The sequence below is a fragment of the Phyllobates terribilis genome, unplaced genomic scaffold (assembly GCF_046119375.1).
Source record: "Phyllobates terribilis strain yellow unplaced genomic scaffold, ASM4611937v1 Scaffold_11__3_contigs__length_659146591, whole genome shotgun sequence".
NCBI lineage: Eukaryota > Metazoa > Chordata > Amphibia > Anura > Dendrobatidae > Phyllobates > Phyllobates terribilis.
In genome coordinates this window covers 645146076-645166780 of record NW_027362771.1, presented here as the reverse complement: position 1 = coordinate 645166780, position 20705 = coordinate 645146076, and the positions used below count along the sequence as shown (strand labels likewise).

Below are 20705 nucleotides of genomic sequence, written 5' to 3'. Positions count from 1 at the left end.
GGAGGTGTAGTGTAGAGCTGTGTGTACAGTACAGGAATAGTAGATACAGGACAGGATGGAGGTGTAGTGTAGAGCTGTGTGTACAGTACAGGAATAGTAGATACGGGACAGGATGGAGGTGTAGTGTAGAGCTGTGTACAGTACAGGAATAATAGATACAGGACAGGATGGAGGTGTAGTGTAGAGCTGTGTACAGTACAGGAATAGTAGATACAGGACAGGATGGAGGTGTAGTGTAGAGCTGTGTGTACAGTACAGGAATAGTAGATACAGGACAGGATGGAGGTGTAGTGTAGAGCTGTGTGTACAGTACAGGAATAGTAGATAAAGGACAGGATGGAGGTGTAGTGTAGAGCTGTGTGTACAGTACAGGAATAGTAGATACAGGACAGGATGGAGGTGTAGTGTAGAGCTGTGTACAGTACAGGAATAGTAGATACAGGACAGGATGGAGGTGTAGTGTAGAGCTGTGTACAGTACAGGAATAGTAGATACAGAACAGGATGGAGGTGTAGTGTAGAGCTGTGTGTACAGTGCAGGAATAGTAGATACGGGACAGGATGGAGGTGTAGTGTAGAGCTGTGTACAGTACAGGAATAGTAGATACGGGACAGGATGGAGGTGTAGTGTAGAGCTGTGTGTACAGTACAGGAATAGTAGATACAGGACAGGATGGAGGTGCAGTGTAGAGCTGTGTGTACAGTACAGGAATAGTAGATACAGGACAGGATGGAGGTGTAGTGTAGAGCTGTGTGTACAGTACAGGAATAGTAGATACCGGACAGGATGGAGGTGTATTGTAGAGCTGTGTGTACAGTACAGGAATAGTAGATACAGGACAGGATGGAGGTGCAGTGTAGAGCTGTGTGTACAGTACAGGAATAGTAGATACAGGACAGGATGGAGGTGCAGTGTAGAGCTGTGTGTACAGTACAGGAATAGTAGATACAGGACAGGATGGAGGTGTAGTGTAGAGCTGTGTGTACAGTATAGGAATAGTAGATACAGGACAGGATGGAGGTGTAGTGTAGAGCTGTGTACAGTACAGGAATAGTAGATACAGGACAGGATGGAGGTGTAGTGTAGAGCTGTTTACAGTACAGGAATAGTAGATACAGGACAGGATGGAGGTGTAGTGTAGAGCTGTGTACAGTACAGGAATAGTAGATACAGGACAGGATGGAGGTGTAGTGTAGAGCTGTGTGTACAGTACAGGAATAGTAGATACAGGACAGGATGGAGGTGTAGTATAGAGCTGTGTGTACAGTACAGGAATAGTAGATACAGGACAGGATGGAGGTGTAGTGTAGAGCTGTGTGTACAGTACAGGAATAGTAGATACGGGACAGGATGGAGGTGTAGTGTAGAGCTGTGTACAGTACAGGAATAATAGATACAGGACAGGATGGAGGTGTAGTGTAGAGCTGTGTACAGTACAGGAATAGTAGATACAGGACAGGATGGAGGTGTAGTGTAGAGCTGTGTGTACAGTGCAGGAATAGTAGATACAGGACAGGATGGAGGTGTAGTGTAGAGCTGTGTGTACAGTACAGGAATAGTAGATAAAGGACAGGATGGAGGTGTAGTGTAGAGCTGTGTGTACAGTACAGGAATAGTAGATACAGGACAGGATGGAGGTGTAGTGTAGAGCTGTGTACAGTACAGGAATAGTAGATACAGGACAGGATGGAGGTGTAGTGTAGAGCTGTGTACAGTACAGGAATAGTAGATACAGAACAGGATGGAGGTGTAGTGTAGAGCTGTGTGTACAGTGCAGGAATAGTAGATACGGGACAGGATGGAGGTGTAGTGTAGAGCTGTGTACAGTACAGGAATAGTAGATACGGGACAGGATGGAGGTGTAGTGTAGAGCTGTGTGTACAGTACAGGAATAGTAGATACAGGACAGGATGGAGGTGCAGTGTAGAGCTGTGTGTACAGTACAGGAATAGTAGATACAGGACAGGATGGAGGTGTAGTGTAGAGCTGTGTGTACAGTACAGGAATAGTAGATACCGGACAGGATGGAGGTGTATTGTAGAGCTGTGTGTACAGTACAGGAATAGTAGATACAGGACAGGATGGAGGTGCAGTGTAGAGCTGTGTGTACAGTACAGGAATAGTAGATACAGGACAGGATGGAGGTGCAGTGTAGAGCTGTGTGTACAGTACAGGAATAGTAGATACAGGACAGGATGGAGGTGTAGTGTAGAGCTGTGTGTACAGTATAGGAATAGTAGATACAGGACAGGATGGAGGTGTAGTGTAGAGCTGTGTACAGTACAGGAATAGTAGATACAGGACAGGATGGAGGTGTAGTGTAGAGCTGTTTACAGTACAGGAATAGTAGATACAGGACAGGATGGAGGTGTAGTGTAGAGCTGTGTACAGTACAGGAATAGTAGATACAGGACAGGATGGAGGTGTAGTGTAGAGCTGTGTGTACAGTACAGGAATAGTAGATACAGGACAGGATGGAGGTGTAGTATAGAGCTGTGTGTACAGTACAGGAATAGTAGATACAGGACAGGATGGAGGTGTAGTGTAGAGCTGTGTGTACAGTACAGGAATAGTAGATACAGGACAGGATGGAGGTGTAGTGTAGAGCTGTGTGTATAGTACAGGAATAGTATATACAGGACAGGATGGAGGTGTAGTGTAGAGCTGTGTACAGTACAGGAATAGTAGATACGGGACAGGATGGAGGTGTAGTGTAGAGCTGTGTACAGTACAGGAATAGTAGATACAGGACAGGATGGAGGTGTAGTGTAGAGCTGTGTACAGTACAGGAATAGTAGACACAGGAGAGGATGGAGGTGTAGTGTAGAGCTGTGTACAGTACAGGAATAGTAGATACAGGACAGGATGGAGGTGTAGTGTAGAGCTGTGTACAGTACATGAATAGTAGATACAGGACAGGATGGAGGTGTAGTGTAGAGCTGTGTACAGTACAGGAATAGTAGATACAGGACAGGATGGAGGTGCAGTGTAGATCTGTGTACAGTACAAGAATAGTAGATACAGGACAGGATGGAGGTGTAGTGTAGAGCTCTGTACAGTACAGGAATAGTAGATACAGGACAGGATGGAGGTGTAGTGTAGAGCTGTGTGTACAGTACAGGAATAGTAGATACAGGACAGGATGGAGGTGTAGTGTAGAGCTGTGTGTATAGTACAGGAATAGTAGATACAGGACAGGATGGAGGTGTAGTCTAGATTTGTGTTTACAGTACAGGAATAGTAGATACAGGACAGGATGGAGGTGTAGTGTAGAGCTGTTTTTACAGTACAGGAATAGTAGATACAGGACAGGATGGAGGAGTAGTGTAGAGCTGTGTGTACAGTACAGGAATAGCAGATACAGGACAGGATGGAGGTGTAGTGTAGAGCTGTGTATATAGTACAGGAATAGTAGATACAGGACAGGATGGAGGTGTAGTGTAGAGCTGTGTCTACAGTACAGGAATAGTAGATACAGGACAGGATGGAGGTGTAGTGTAGAGCTGTGTACAGTACAGGAATAGTAGATACAGGACAGGATGGAGGTGTAGTGTAGAGCTGTGTGTACAGTACAGGAATAGTAGATACAGGACAGGATGGAGGTGTAGTGTAGAGCTGTGTGTACAGTACAGGAATAGTAGATACAGGACAGGATGGAGGTGTAGTGTAGAGCTGTGTACAGTACAGGAATAGTAGATACAGGACAGGATGGAGGTGTAGTGTAGAGCTGTGTACAGTACAGGAATAGTAGATACAGGACAGGATGGAGGTGTAGTGTAGAGCTGTGTGTACAGTACAGGAATAGTAGATAGAGGACAGGATGGAGGTGTAGTGTAGAGCTGTGTACAGGAATAGTAGATACAGGACAGGATGGAGGTGTAGTGTAGAGCTGTGTGTACAGTACAGGAATAGTAGATACAGGACAGGATGGAGGTGTAGTGTAGAGCTGTGTACAGTACAGGAACAGTAGATACAGGACAGGATGGAGGTGTAGTGTAGACACTGTGTACAGTACAGGAATAGTAGATACAGGACAGGATGGAGGTGTAGTGTAGAGCTGTGTGTACAGTACAGGAATAGTAGATACAGGACAGGATGGAGGTGTAGTGTAGAGCTGTGTATACAGTACAGGAATAGTAGATACAGGACAGGATGGAGGTGTAGTGTAGAGCTGTGTGTACAGTACAGGAATAGTAGATACAGGACAGGATGGAGGTGTAGTGTAGAGCTGTGTGTACAGTATAGGAATAGTAGATACAGGACAGGATGGAGGTGTAGTGTAGAGCTGTGTACAGTACAGGAATAGTAGATACAGGACAGGATGGAGGAGTAGTGTAGAGCTGTGTGTACAGTACAGGAATAGTAGATACAGGACAGGATGGAGGTGTAGTGTAGAGCTGTGTATATAGTACAGGAATAGTAGATACAGGACAGGATGGAGGTGTAGTGTTAGAGCTGTGTACAGTACAGGAATAGTAGATACAGGACAGGATGGAGGTGTAGTGTAGAGCTGTGTGTACAGTACAGGAATAGTAGATACAGGACAGGATGGAGGTGTAGTGTAGAGCTGTGTGTACAGTACAGGAATAGTAGATACAGGACAGGATGGAGGTGTAATGTAGAGCTGTGTGTACAGTACAGGAATAGTAGATACAGGACAGGATGGAGGTGTAGTGTAGAGCTGTGTACAGTACAGGAATAGTAGATACAGGACAGGATGGAGGTGTAGTGTAGAGCTGTGTGTACAGTACAGGAATAGTAGATACAGGACAGGATGGAGGTGTAGTGTAGAGCTGTGTGTACAGTGCAGGAATAGTAGATACGGGACAGGATGGAGGTGTAGTGTAGAGCTGTGTACAGTACAGGAATAGTAGATACGGGACAGGATGGATGTGTGGTGTAGAGCTGTGTGTACAGTACAGGAATAGTAGATACAGGACAGGATGGAGGTGTAGTGTAGAGCTGTGTACAGTACAGGAATAGTAGATACAGGACAGGATGGAGGTGTAGTGTAGAGCTGTGTGTACAGTACAGGAATAGTAGATACAGGACAGGATGGAGGTGTAGTGTAGAGCTGTGTGTACAGTACAGGAATAGTAGATACAGGACAGGATGGAGGTGTAGTGTAGAGCTGTGTGTACAGGAATAGTAGATACAGGACAGGATGGAGGTGTAGTGTAGAGATGTGTGTACAGTACAGGAATAGTAGATACAGGACAGGATGGAGGTGTAGTGTAGAGCTGTGTACAGTACAGGAATAGTAGATACAGGACAGGATGGAGGTGTAGTGTAGAGCTGTGTACAGTACAGGAATAGTAGATACAGGACAGGATGGAGGTGGAGTGTAGAGATGTGTGTACAGGACAGGATGGAGGTGTAGTGTAGAGCTGTGTGTACAGTGCAGGAATAGTAGATACAGGACAGGATGGAGGTGTAGTGTAGAGCTGTGTACAGTACAGGAATAGTAGATACGGGACAGGATGGGGGTGTAGTGTAGAGCTGTGTGTACAGTACAGGAATAGTAGATACAGGACAGGATGGATACAGGACAGGATGGAGGTGTAGTGTAGAGCTGTGTGTACAGTACAGGAATAGTAGATACAGGACTGGATGGAGGTGTAGTGTAGAGCTGTGTACAGTACAGGAATAGTAGATACAGGACAGGATGGAGGTGTAGTGTAGAGCTGTGTGTACAGTACAGGAATAGTAGATACAGGACAGGATGGAGGTGTAGTGTAGAGCTGTGTGTACAGTACAGGAATAGTAGATACAGGACAGGATGGAGGTGTAGTGTAGAGCTGTGTGTACAGTACAGGAATAGTAGATACAGGACAGGATGGAGGTGTAGTGTAGAGCTGTATACAGTACAGGAATAGTAGATACAGGACAGGATGGAGGTGTAGTGTAGAGCTGTGTACAGTACAGGAATAGTAGATACAGGACAGGATGGAGGTGTAGTGTAGAGCTGTGTGTACAGTACAGGAATAGTAGATACAGGACAGGATGGAGGTGTAGTGTAGAGCTGTGTATATAATACAGGAATAGTAGATACAGGACAGGATGGAGGTGTAGTGTTAGAGCTGTGTACAGTACAGGAATAGTAGATACAGGACAGGATGGAGGTGTAGTGTAGAGCTGTGTGTACAGTACAGGAATAGTAGATACAGGACAGGATGGAGGTGTAGTGTAGAGCTGTGTGTACAGTACAGGAATAGTAGATACAGGACAGGATGGAGGTGTAGTGTAGAGCTGTGTGTACAGTACAGGGATAGTAGATACAGGACAGGATGGAGGTGTAGTGTAGAGCTGTGTGTACAGTACAGGAATAGTAGATACAGGACAGGATGGAGGTGTAGTGTAGAGCTGTGTACAGTACAGGAATAGTAGATGCAGGACAGGATGGAGGTGTAGTGTAGAGCTGTGTGTACAGTACAGGAATAGTAGATACAGGACAGGATGGAGGTGTAGTGTAGAGCTGTGTGTACAGTACAGGAATAGTAGATACAGGACAGGATGGAGGTGTAGTGCAGAGCTGTGTGTACAGTACAGGAATAGTAGATACAGGACAGGATGGAGGTGTAGTGTAGAGATGTGTGTATAGTATAGGAATAGTAGATACAGGACAGGATGGAGGTGTAGTGTAGAGCTGTGTACAGTACAGGAATAGTAGATACAGGACAGGATGGAGGTGTAGTGTAGAGCTGTGTACAGTACAGGAATAGTAGATACAGGACAGGATGGAGGTGTAGTGTAGAGATGTGTGTACAGTACAGGAATAGCAGATACAGGACAGGATGGAGGTGTAGTGTAGAGCTGTGTGTACAGTGCAGGAATAGTAGATACAGGACAGGATGGAGGTGTAGTGTAGAGCTGTGTACAGTACAGGAATAGTAGATACGGGACAGGATGGAGGTGTAGTGTAGAGCTGTGTGTACAGTACAGGAATAGTAGATACAGGACAGGATGGAGGTGTAGTGTAGTGCTGTGTGTACAGTACAGGAATAGTAGATACAGGACAGGATGGAGGTGTAGTGTAGAGCTGTGTGTACAGTACAGGAATAGTAGATACAGGACAGGATGGAGGTGTAGTGTAGAGCTGTGTGTACAGTACAGGAATAGTAGATACGGGACAGGATGGAGGTGTAGTGTAGAGCTGTGTACAGTACAGGAATAATAGATACGGGACAGGATGGAGGTGTAGTGTAGAGCTGTGTACAGTACAGGAATAGTAGATACAGGACAGGATGGAGGTGTAGTGTAGAGCTGTGTGTACAGTACAGGAATAGTAGATACAGGACAGGATGGAGGTGTAGTGTAGAGCTGTGTGTACAGTACAGGAATAGTAGATAAAGGACAGGATGGAGGTGTAGTGTAGAGCTGTGTACAGTACAGGAATAGTAGATACAGGACAGGATGGAGGTGTAGTGTAGAGCTGTGTACAGTACAGGAATAGTAGATACAGAACAGGATGGAGGTGTAGTGTAGAGCTGTGTGTACAGTGCAGGAATAGTAGATACAGGACAGGATGGAGGTGTAGTGTAGAGCTGTGTACAGTACAGGAATAGTAGATACGGGACAGGATGGAGGTGTAGTGTAGAGCTGTGTGTACAGTACAGGAATAGTAGATACAGGACAGGATGGAGGTGCAGTGTAGAGCTGTGTGTACAGTACAGGAATAGTAGATACAGGACAGGATGGAGGTGTAGTGTAGAGCTGTGTGTACAGTACAGGAATAGTAGATACAGGACAGGATGGAGGTGTATTGTAGAGCTGTGTGTACAGTACAGGAATAGTAGATACAGGACAGGATGGAGGTGCAGTGTAGAGCTGTGTGTACAGTACAGGAATAGTAGATACAGGACAGGATGGAGGTGCAGTGTAGAGCTGTGTGTACAGTACAGGAATAGTAGATACAGGACAGGATGAAGGTGTAGTGTAGAGCTGTGTGTACAGTATAGGAATAGTAGATACAGGACAGGATGGAGGTGTAGTGTAGAGCTGTGTACAGTACAGGAATAGTAGATACAGGACAGGATGGAGGTGTAGTGTAGAGCTGTTTACAGTACAGGAATAGTAGATACAGGACAGGATGGAGGTGTAGTGTAGAGCTGTGTGTACAGTACAGGAATAGTAGATACAGGACAGGATGGAGGTGTAGTGTAGAGCTGTGTACAGTACAGGAATAGTAGATACGGGACAGGATGGAGGTGTAGTGTAGAGCTGTGTGTACAGTACAGGAATAGTAGATACAGGACAGGATGGAGGTGTAGTGTAGAGCTGTGTGTACAGTACAGGAATAGTAGATACAGGACAGGATGGAGGTGTAGTGTAGAGCTGTGTGTACAGTACAGGAATAGTAGATACAGGACAGGATGGAGGTGTAGTGTAGAGCTGTGTACAGTACAGGAATAGTAGATACAGGACAGGATGGAGGTGCAGTGTAGAGCTGTGTACAGTACAGGAATAGATATAGGACAGGATGGAGGTGTAGTGTAGAGCTGTGTGTACAGTACAGGAATAGTAGATACAGGACAGGATGGAGGTGTAGTGTAGAGCTGTGTATAGTACAGGAATAGTAGATACAGGACAGGATGGAGGTGTAGTGTAGAGCTGTGTGTACAGTACAGGAATAGTAGATACAGGACAGGATGGAGGTGTAGCGTAGAGCTGTGTGTACAGTACAGGAATAGTAGATACAGGACAGGATGGAGGTGTAGTGTAGAGCTGTGTATAGTACAGGAATAGTAGATACAGGACAGGATGGAGGTGTAGTGTAGAGCTGTGTGTACAGTACAGGAATAGTAGATACAGGACAGGATGGAGGTGTAGTGTAGAGCTGTGTGTCCAGTACAGGAATAGTAGATACAGGACAGGATGGAGGTGTAGTGTAGAGCTGTGTGTACAGTACAGGAATAGTAGATAGAGGACAGGATGGAGGTGTAGTGTAGAGCTGTGTGTCCAGTACAGGAATAGTAGATACAGGACAGGATGGAGGTGTAGTGTAGAGCTGTGTGTACAGTACAGGAATAGTAGATAAAGGACAGGATGGAGGTGTAGTGTAGAGCTGTGTGTCCAGTACAGGAATAGTAGATACAGGACAGGATGGAGGTGTAGTGTAGAGCTGTGTATACAGTACAGGAATAGTAGATACAGGACAGGATGGAGGTGTAGTGTAGAGCTGTGTATAGTACAGGAATAGTAGATACAGGACAGGATGGAGGTGTAGTGTAGAGCTGTGTGTACAGTACAGGAATAGTAGATACAGGACAGGATGGAGGTGTAGTGTAGAGCTGTGTGTACAGTACAGGAATAGTAGATACGGGACAGGATGGAGGTGTAGTGTAGAGCTGTGTGTACAGTACAGGAATAGTAGATACAGGACAGGATGGAGGTGTAGTGTAGAGCTGTGTGTACAGTACAGGAATAGTAGATACAGGACAGGATGGAGGTGTAGTGTAGAGCTGTATACAGTACAGGAATAGTAGATACAGGACAGGATGGAGGTATAGTGTAGAGCTGTGTGTACAGTACAGGAATAGTAGATACAGAACAGGATGGAGGTGTAGTGTAGAGCTGTGTGTACAGTACAGGAATAGTAGATACAGGACAGGATGGAGGTGTAGTGTAGAGCTGTGTGTACAGTACAGGAATAGTAGATACAGGACAGGATGGAGGTGTAGTGTAGAGCTGTGTACAGTACAGGAATAGTAGATACAGGACAGGATGGAGGTGTAGTGTAGAGCTGTGTGTACAGTACAGGAATAGTAGATACAGGACAGGATGGAGGTGTAGTGTAGAGCTGTGTACAGTACAGAAATAGTAGATAAAGGACAGGATGGAGGTGTAGTGTAGAGCTGTGTACAGTACAGGAATAGTAGATACAGGACAGGATGGAGGTGTAGTATAGAGCTGTGTACAGTACAGGAATAGTAGATACAAGACAGGATGGAGGTGTAGTGTAGAGCTGTGTGTACAGTACAGGAATAGTAGATACAAGACAGGATGGAGGTGTAGTGTAGAGCTGTGTACAGTACAGGAATAGTAGATACAGAACAGGATGGAGGTGTAGTGTAGAGCTGTGTGTACAGTACAGGAATAGTAGATACAGGACAGGATGGAGGTGTAGTGTAGAGCTGTGTACAGTACAGGAATAGTAGATACAGGACAGGATGGAGGTGTAGTGTAGAGCTGTGTGTACAGTACAGGAATAGTAGATACAGGACAGGATGGAGGTGTAGTATAGAGCTGTGTACAGTACAGGAATACTAGATACAGGACAGGATGGAGGTGTAGTGTAGAGCTGTGTGTACAGTACAGGAATAGTAGATACAGGACAGGATGGAGGTGTAGTGTAGAGCTGTGTACAGTACAGGAATAGTAGATACAGGACAGGATGGAGGTGTAGTGTAGAGCTGTGTGTACAGTACAGGAATAGTAGATACAGGACAGGATGGAGGTGTAGTGTAGATCTGTGTGTACAGTACAGGAATAGTAGATACAGGACAGGATGGAGGTGTAGTGTAGAGCTGTGTGAACAGTACAGGAATAGTAGATACAGGACAGGATGGAGGTGTAGTGTAGAGCTGTGTGTACAGTACAGGAATAGTAGATACAGGACAGGATGGAGGTGTAGTGTAAAGCTTTTTATAGCATTTGAGGATATATTTGGATTTATTGTATATCTTTTCAGTGTCTGGAAGTTCTGGTGATGTCTGTTTTTATTTATCATTGGTCGGGGGCATTGAAAATTTATTGTAATTATACGGAGGGTCCTCATGACCCCATTACTGTGCTTTCTTTGTGACCTTGCACCCCCTGCACTCATCAGTTATTAGACTCCATGATGGCACTTATTGTGTAATGTAATTATCTTCCACTGCTGCCTGTGATTACCCCTGTGTAGTATACAGCGACTACAGATGTAGTAGAGCTCAGCTAACACTTAGTACTGCATGTGAGGATGCTACATCGGACTGCATTATCTGTACTCTGAGAGTTATCACTGTGTTGTCAGTGGTGTTACATAGGACTGCAGGTGACATCTACTACATTATCTGTCCTCAGAGAGTTATCACTGTGGTGTTACATAGGACTGCAGGTCACTACTACATTACATGCAGACATGTACTCTAGTTACAGCAGTATCGGCTCTGCTACGTCGTTGACACCTTGCAGACAGGTCTGATGTTTCTGTAGCGGTTGTCTTAGACTGTCAGTCGGGGAGGACGTACATAGACCCTCCGCGCTGCCGCTCGTCCTCTCGGTATATTTCGACGTCCATTTTGCGCGGTCCCACGCTTCGTCCTCACACACGAGCCGCGGAGTCACTTTCATAAGGTCAGGAATATTTATGTCTGCGGCAGATGGGAGGCGGCGGCAGCTGCGGGTTCACAGGGGCCTCCGTCCTCAATAGCCTCCCGCAGTGAATGACCCCCGCGTGCCCCCCATGACATTTACATCCCTATCAGATGGAGCCTCTCCCCCTCCCCCATCATGTCACCGGGTTAAAGGCCAGCGCCGCCTCCATCTACAAGCGCAGTTATTTCTGGCCGATCACTACCCCAAGTGGCGGTGATGTGGGGCGAAGCGTCCGGGAGAGAAAGAAGGGGGCGAAGCGTCCGGTAGAGAGGAGGGGCCGAAGCGTCCGGGAGAGAGGAGGGGGCGAAGCATCCGGGAGAGAAAGAAGGGGGCGAAGCGTCCGGTAGAGAGGAGGGGGCGAAGCGAGGATTGTGAGGGGTCCGGGCGAGAGGAGGGGGCGAAGCGTCCGGTAGAGAGGAGGGGCCGAAGCGTCCGGGAGAGAGGAGGGGACGAAGCGTTCGGGAGAGAGGAGGGGCCGAAGCGAGGATTGTGAGGGGTCCGGGCGAGAGGAGGGGGCGAAGCGTCCGGGAGAGAGAGAAGGGGGCGAAGCGTCCGGGCGAGAGAGGAGGGGGCGAAGCGTCCGGGCGAGAGAGGAGGGGGCGAAGCGTCCGGGCGAGAGAGGAGGGGGCGAAGCGTCCGGGAGAGAGAGGAGGGGGCGAAGCGTCCGGTAGAGAGGAGGGGCCGAAGCGTGCGGGAGAGAGTAGGGGACAAAGCGTTCGGGAGAGAGGAGGGGGCGAAGCGAGGATTGTGAGGGGTCCGGGCGAGAGGAGGGGGCGAAGCGTCCGGGAGAGAGAGAAGGGGGCGAAGCGTCCGGGAGAGAGAGGAGGGGGCGAAGCGTCCGGGCGAGAGAGGAGGGGGCGAAGCGTCCGGGCGAGAGAGGAGGGGGCGAAGCGTCCGGGCGAGAGAGGAGGGGGCGAAGCGTCCGGGCGAGAGAGGAGGGGGCGAAGCGTCCGGGAGAGAGAGGAGGGGGCGAAGCGTCCGGGAGAGAGAGAAGGGGGCGAAGCGTCCGGGAGAGAGAGGAGGGGGCGAAGCGTCCGGGAGAGAAAGAAGGGGGCGAAGCGTCCGGGAGAGAAAGAAGGGGGCGAAGCGTCCGGGAGAGAAAGAAGGGGGCGAAGCGTCCGGGAGAGAAAGAAGGGGGCGAAGCGTCCGGGAGAGAAAGAAGGGGGCGAAGCGTCCGGGAGAGAAAGAAGGGGGCGAAGCGTCCGGGAGAGAAAGAAGGGGGCGAAGCGTCCGGTAGAGAAAGAAGGGGGCGAAGCGTCCGGGAGAGAGGAGGGGGCGAAGCATCCGGGAGAGAAAGAAGGGGGCGAAGCGTCCGGTAGAGAGGAGGGGCCGAAGCGTCCGGGCGAGAGAGGAGGGGGCGAAGCGTCCGGGCGAGAGAGGAGGGGGCGAAGCGTCCGGGCGAGAGAGGAGGGGGCGAAGCGTCCGGGAGAGAGAGGAGGGGGCGAAGCGTCCGGGAGAGAGAGAAGGGGGCGAAGCGTCCGGGCGAGAGAGGAGGGGGCGAAGCGTCCGGGAGAGAAAGAAGGGGGCGAAGCGTCCGGGAGAGAAAGAAGGGGGCGAAGCGTCCGGGAGAGAAAGAAGGGGGCGAAGCGTCCGGGAGAGAAAGAAGGGGGCGAAGCGTCCGGTAGAGAAAGAAGGGGGCGAAGCGTCCGGGAGAGAGGAGGGGGCGAAGCATCCGGGAGAGAAAGAAGGGGGCGAAGCGTCCGGTAGAGAGGAGGGGCCGAAGCGTCCGGGAGAGAGGAGGGGACGAAGCGTTCGGGAGAGAGGAGGGGGCGAAGCGAGGATTGTGAGGGGTCCGGGCGAGAGGAGGGGGCGAAGCGTCCGGGAGAGAGAGAAGGGGGCGAAGCGTCCGGGCGAGAGAGAGAGGAGGGGGCGAAGCGTCCGGGAGAGAGAGAAGGGCGAAGCGTCCGGGAGAGAGAGAAGGGGGCGAAGCGTCCGGGAGAGAGAGGAGGGGGCGAAGCGTCCGGGCGAGAGAGGAGGGGGCGAAGCGTCCGGGCGAGAGAGGAGGGGGCGAAGCGTCCGGGCGAGAGAGGAGGGGGCGAAGCGTCCGAGCGAGAGAGGAGGGGGCGAAGCGTCCGGGAGAGAGAGGAGGGGGCGAAGCGTCCGGGAGAGAGAGGAGGGGGCGAAGCGTCCGGGAGAGAGAGGAGGGGGCGAAGCGTCCGGGAGAGAGAGGAGGGGCGAAGCGTCCGGGAGAGAGAGAAGGGGCCGAAGGGGCCGAAGCGTCCGGGAGAGAGAGAAGGGGCCGAAGCGTCCGGGAGAGAGAGAAGGGGCCGAAGCGTCCGGGAGAGAGAGGAGGGGGCGAAGCGTCCGGGCGAGAGGAGGGGGCGAAGCGAGGATTGTGAGTGGTCCGGGCGAGAGGAGGGGGCGAAGCGAGGATTGTGAGTGGTCCGGGCGAGAGGAGGGGGCGAAGCGTCCGGGCGAGAGGAGGGGGCGAAGCGAGGATCGTGAGGGGTCCGGGAGGCGGATCAGACGTCACATGACCCGCCCCGCTGACCTCGATTGGGAGTCATGTTCTCCTTTACAGTCACATCGTGCCCGGAGCGGTCGGGTCGGCCGGAATTTGTGATATTACAGATAAAATAATTGATATTTTTTAATACTTTTGTTTTTTTCTTTCTTATTTTCCACAGAATGTTGAGCGGCGGCGCGATGATGATGATGATGATGCCGATGCCGCCACCCTCGCCGCAGCCGCACAATGTCCGTTACTAATTGCACTTTGTCGACTTCTCGCATCTCACACGTGACACAAAAATTTCAGGACTGGACGTAAATCTAATATTAATGTGCCTTTCAACATGAACCGCAGAACAGTCGCCATAGCAACCGGGACGGCGACGAGACACCGTCAGCATCAAGGTCAAAGACGTTAATGAGAACATTAACCCCTGACACGACCAGACGATGATGATCCAGGAAAAGTCACACGGCGGAGGAAGCCATTTTGTGTTCTTAAAGGGGGAAATAATAATAAAAAAAAAAAAACCTCGGCTACTGCTCCATTGCCAAAATGGCCGCCTTATGCTATCGATGATAACAAAATGGCATCTGGGCACCAAAAAAACCTCAAAACTCCATAGGTACGACGTATCTGAAGACCACAAAATGGCTGCTCTCGTGGTTTCTGCGCTGGGGGCGGAGTCAGACGCGTGGAACCAATCCCAGATCTACAGTGTTGTTACCAAATGCCAAAATCTGACAAAACCTCATTTGTGTTTGTGGTACTTCTGCCACCGCCGGGGCAAAAACGCACAGGGTGGCGGCCATTTTGTGATGGGAAGCCGCTAGGTGCTTTACCAGGTGCTGATGACGTTACCGCGAGGTACGAGTGACTTGACTCAATGGCACCTTCATCTACAAAATGGCCGCCGGTAGCGCGCGTATGGGGGGCGGATCTGTGTTCTCTGTCTGTTTTGGGAAATAATGAAATCTATGACTAGAAGTTTATAGAGATGATGTAATATATAGAGATTATACGTAGAGTATTATAAGCTGGAGTTTTATTACGTTACGGAGGCCGCGATATATCAGGGAGTAAAGCTGCGCCATTTCTAATAGCGGGAGGGGGGGGACGACACCGCTAACATCAGCCGGTCTCCCTCCCCCTCTTATATTGGGTGTAAATGGAACATTCCAAAAATCTGAGCCAATGAGAATGCTCGTCGCCATAAGCTTGTTGTCCTGTGTTTGTTTGTAGATTATCTCCATGGCAACGCCTAAGCGCCCGCCTTCATGTAGGGCTGAAAACAAAATGGCTGCTGCCCAACTCACAGGAAAACTGCAATGTATAAGCTAATAATAAAGTGTCTGAACGCATCCGGCGCCCGCGTCTTCTGTGCGTCGCACCGCGGCACGTGCCGCCATATTGTACTCAGTAATGAGCGCAGGGCGTACACTGCGGCTGGAGACCACGGCCGGGGTCCGTCCCGCAGAGCAGATAACAGCACGAGATGCTTCTAGGAAGTTCTATTCACTTTCCTTACTTGTATTTTTCTTCCCGCCCCTGAGGAGCAATCTCCTGCCACAGCCTGCGGGGGGTGCTGTGAGGTGACCTCATACTGCATCAAACACCCTCATCTCGTGTCTGCGGCCCACACCCCGGAGTGGACACTCTAGGACGGGGGGCACAAAGATGGTAGACATAAAAAAATGTACAAGTGGGCGGAGCTTAGGATGTAATGTGCACAGGGGTCAGGGATGATAACCACAGCAGCCCACACGCCGCCTGCAGCTCTGATGCAGAGTACAGGAGGGGGGAAGGGGCCGCAGGAGACCCCCATGCTGGAGGAGGGGCCGCAGGAGACCCCCATGCTGGGGGAGGGACCGCAGGAGACCCCCATGCTGGGGGAGGGACCGCAGGAGACCCCCATGCTGGGGGAGGGGCCGCAGGAGACCCCCATGCTGGGGGAGTGGCCGCAGGAGACCCACATGCTGGGGGAGGGGCTGCAGGAGACCCCCATACAGGGGAAGGGAGACACTGCGGGACCACCCTGTCTTCAGACTGCAGCAAGGGTCCAGCCACAACTTCCCCCTTATTTATAGGTTCCCCCAGAACTTCTCCTTCGCCACAGAGATCGTCCTCATAAGCAGACGGAAACACACAGGAAGACATGATGGGCGGCGGAGTCTGGAGACGGAAACAACCAAACACCTGAAACCAGAAGACACAGTCAGTTAACAGCCAGCCCCGCCCCCTGCAGGGGGATACAGACAGTGAGCTGTGACCCTGCCCCCTGCAGAGAGATACAGACAGAAGGGAGCTATGACCTCACCCCCTGCAGAGTGATACAGACAGAAGGGAGCTATGACCTCACCCCCTGCAGAGTGATACAGATAGAAGGGAGCTATGACCCCACCCCCTGCAGAGTGATACAGACAGAAGAGAGCTATGACCTCACCACCTGCAGAGTGATACAGACAGAAGGGAGCTATGACCCCACCCCCTGCAGAGTGATACAGACAGAAGGGAGCTATGACCTCACCCCCTGCAGAGTGATACAGACAGAAGAGAGCTATGACCTCACCACCTGCAGAGTGATACAGACAGAAGGGAGCTATGACCCCACCCCCTGCAGAGTGATACAGACAGAAGGGAGCTATGACCTCACCCCCTGCAGAGTGATACAGACAGAAGGGAGCTATGACCTCACCCCCTGCAGAGTGATACAGACAGAAGGGAGCTATGACCCCACCCCCTGCAGAGTGATACAGACAGAAGGGAGCTATGACCCCGCCCCCTGCAGAGAGATACAGATAGAAGGGAGCTATGACCCCACCCCCTGCAGAGTGATACAGACAGAAGGGAGCTATGACCCCACCCCCTGCAGAGAGATACAGACAGAAGGGAGCTATGACCCCCCCCTGCAGAGTGATACAGACAGAAGGGAGCTATGACCCCACCCCCTGCAGAGTGATACAGACAGAAGGGAGCTATGACCCCACCCCCTGCAGAGTGATACAGATAGAAGGGAGCTATGACCTCACCCCCTGCAGAGTGATACAGACAGAAGGGAGCTATGACCTCACCCCCTGCAGAGTGATACAGACAGAAGGGAGCTATGACCTCACCCCCTGCAGAGTGATACAGATAGAAGGGAGCTATGACCCCACCCCCTGCAGAGAGATACAGACAGAAGGGAGCTATGACCTCACCCCCTGCAGAGTGATACAGACAGAAGGGAGCTATGACCCCACCCCCTGCAGAGAGATACAGACAGAAGAGAGCTATGACCCCACCCCCTGCAGAGTGATACAGACAGAAGGGAGCTATGACCCCACCCCCTGCAGAGTGATACAGACAGAAGGGAGCTATGACCCCACCCCCTGCAGAGTGATACAGATAGAAGGGAGCTATGACCCCACCCCCTGCAGAGTGATACAGACAGAAGGGAGCTATGACCTCACCCCCTGCAGAGTGATACAGATAGAAGGGAGCTATGACCCCACCCCCTGCAGAGAGATACAGACAGAAGGGAGCTATGACCCCGCCCCCTGCAGAGAGATACAGACAGAAGAGAGCTATGACCCCACCCCCTGCAGAGTGATACAGATAGAAGGGAGCTATGACCCCACCCCCTGCAGAGTGATACAGACAGAAGGGAGCTATGACCCCACCCCCTGCAGAGTGATACAGACAGAAGGGAGCTATGACCCCACCCCCTGCAGAGTGATACAGACAGAAGGGAGCTATGACCCCGCCCCCTGCAGAGTGATACAGACAGAAGGGAGCTGTGACCCCGCCCCCTGCAGAGTGATACAGATAGAAGGGAGCTATGACCCCACCCCCTGCAGAGTGATACAGATAGAAGGGAGCTATGACCCCACCCCCTGCAGAGTGATACAGACAGAAGGGAGCTATGACCCCGCCCCCTGCAGAGTGATACAGACAGAAGGGAGCTATGACCCCACCCCCTGCAGAGTGATACAGATAGAAGGGAGCTATGACCCCACCCCCTGCAGAGTGATACAGATAGAAGGGAGCTATGACCTCACCCCCTGCAGAGTGATACAGACAGAAGGGAGCTATGACCCCACCCCCTGCAGAGTGATACAGACAGAAGGGAGCTGTGACCTCACCCCCTGCAGAGTGATACAGATAGAAGGGAGCTATGACCCCACCCCCTGCAGAGTGATACAGACAGAAGGGAGCTATGACCCCGCCCCCTGCAGAGTGATACAGACAGAAGGGAGCTATGACCCCACCCCCTGCAGAGAGATACAGACAGAAGGGAGCTATGACCTCACCCCCTGCACAGTGATACAGACAGAAGGGAGCTATGACCTCACCCCCTGCAGAGTGATACAGACAGAAGGGAGCTATGACCCCACCCCCTGCAGAGTGATACAGATAGAAGGGAGCTATGACCCCGCCCCCTGCAGAGTGATACAGACAGAAGGGAGCTATGACCTCACCCCCTGCAGAGTGATACAGATAGAAGGGAGCTATGACCTCACCCCCTGCAGAGTGATACAGACAGAAGGGAGCTATGACCTCACCCCCTGCAGAGTGATACAGACAGAAGGGAGCTATGACCTCAACCCCTGCAGAGTGATACAGACAGAAGGGAGCTATGACCCCGCCCCCTGCAGAGTGATACAGACAGAAGGGAGCTATGACCCCCCCCTGCAGAGTGATACAGACAGAAGGGAGCTATGACCTCACCCCCTGCAGAGTGATACAGACAGAAGGGAGCTATGACCCCACCCCCTGCAGAGTGATACAGACAGAAGGGAGCTATGACCCCACCCCCTGCAGAGTGATACAGATAGAAGGGAGCTATGACCCCGCCCCCTGCAGAGTGATACAGACAGAAGGGAGCTATGACCCCACCCCCTGCAGAGTGATACAGACAGAAGGGAGCTATGACCCCACCCCCTGCAGAGTGATACAGACAGAAGGGAGCTGTGACCTCACCCCCTGCAGAGTGATACAGATAGAAGGGAGCTATGACCCCACCCCCTGCAGAGTGATACAGACAGAAGGGAGCTATGACCCCGCCCCCTGCAGAGTGATACAGACAGAAGGGAGCTATGACCCCGCCCCCTGCAGAGTGATACAGATAGAAGGGAGCTATGACCCCGCCCCCTGCAGAGTGATACAGATAGAAGAGAGCTATGACCTCACCCCCTGCAGAGTGATACAGATAGAAGGGAGCTATGACCTCACCCCCTGCAGAGTGATACAGACAGAAGGGAGCTATGACCCCGCCCCCTGCAGAGTGATACAGATAGAAGGGAGCTATGACCCCACCCCCTGCAGAGTGATACAGATAGAAGAGAGCTATGACCTCACCCCCTGCAGAGTGATACAGATAGAAGGGAGCTATGACCCCACCCCCTGCAGAGTGATACAGACAGAAGGGAGCTATGACCCCGCCCCCTGCAGAGTGATACAGACAGAAGGGAGCTGTGACCTCACCCCCTGCAGAGTGATACAGACAGAAGGGAGCTGTGACCTCACCCCCTGCAGAGTGATACAGACAGAAGGGAGCTGTGACCTCACCCCCTGCAGAGTGATACAGACAGAAGGGAGCTGTGACCTCACCCCCTGCAGAGTGATACAGATAGAAGAGAGCTATGACCTCACCCCCTGCAGAGTGATACAGACAGAAGGGAGCTGTGACCTCACCCCCTGCAGAGTGATACAGACAGAAGGGAGCTATGACCTCACCCCCTGCAGAGTGATACAGATAGAAGGGAGCTATGACCTCACCCCCTGCAGAGTGATACAGACAGAAGGGAGCTGTGACCTCACCCCCTGCAGAGTGATACAGACAGAAGGGAGCTGTGACCTCACCCCCTGCAGAGTGATACAGATAGAAGAGAGCTATGACCTCACCCCCTGCAGAGTGATACAGATAGAAGAGAGCTATGACCTCACCCCCTGCAGAGTGATACAGACAGAAGGGAGCTGTGACCTCACCCCCTGCAGAGTGATACAGATAGAAGGGAGCTATGACCCCACCCCCTGCAGAGTGATACAGACAGAAGGGAGCTATGACCCCACCCCCTGCAGAGTGATACAGACAGAAGGGAGCTATGACCCCGCCCCCTGCAGTGATACAGACAGAAGGGAGCTATGACCCCACCCCCTGCAGAGTGATACAGACAGAAGGGAGCTATGACCTCACCCCCTGCAGAGTGATACAGACAGAAGGGAGCTATGACCCCACCCCCTGCAGAGTGATACAGACAGAAGGGAGCTATGACCTCACCCCCTGCAGAGTGATACAGACAGAAGGGAGCTATGACCCCACCCCCTGCAGAGTGATACAGATAGAAGGGAGCTATGACCCCACCCCCTGCAGAGTGATACAGATAGAAGGGAGCTATGACCTCACCCCCTGCAGAGTGATACAGACAGAAGGGAGCTATGACCTCACCCTCTGCAGAGTGATACAGACAGAAGGGAGCTATGACCTCACCCCCTGCAGAGTGATACAGACAGAAGGGAGCTATGACCCCACCCCCTGCAGAGTGATACAGATAGAAGGGAGCTGTGACCTCACCCCCTGCAGAGTGATACAGACAGAAGGGAGCTATGACCTCACCCCCTGCAGAGTGATACAGACAGAAGGGAGCTATGACCTCACCCCTGCAGAGTGATACAGATAGAAGGGAGCTATGACCCCGCCCCCTGCAGAGTGATACAGATAGAAGGGAGCTATGACCTCACCCCCTGCAGAGTGATACAGACAGAAGGGAGCTGTGACCTCACCCCCTGCAGAGTGATACAGACAGAAGGGAGCTATGACCCCGCCCCCTGCAGAGTGATACAGATAGAAGGGAGCTATGACCCCACCCCCTGCAGAGTGATACAGACAGAAGGGAGCTATGACCCCACCCCCTGC

General features: G+C 51.3%; 1 protein-coding gene and 1 long non-coding RNA gene across 3 annotated transcripts in view; one reads left to right on the top strand and one right to left on the bottom strand.

Moving 5' to 3' along the window:
• LOC141167163 (insulin receptor substrate 1-like) overlaps positions 1 to 15171 on the top strand; it is a 135423-nt gene extending 120252 nt beyond the window's left edge. For both annotated transcript variants that reach the window (XM_073654565.1, XM_073654564.1), the window contains exon 5: positions 13986 to 15171. In XM_073654565.1, coding sequence (XP_073510666.1) covers positions 13986 to 13993 — 8 coding nt within the window. In that variant the 3' untranslated portion in view covers positions 13994 to 15171. The remainder of the gene's footprint in view (positions 1 to 13985) is intronic.
• LOC141167164 (uncharacterized) overlaps positions 14012 to 20705 on the bottom strand; it is a 74962-nt gene continuing 68268 nt past the window's right edge. Inside the window, exon 3 of the long non-coding RNA XR_012251406.1 lies at positions 14012 to 16006. This is a non-coding gene — a long non-coding RNA (uncharacterized lncRNA). The remainder of the gene's footprint in view (positions 16007 to 20705) is intronic.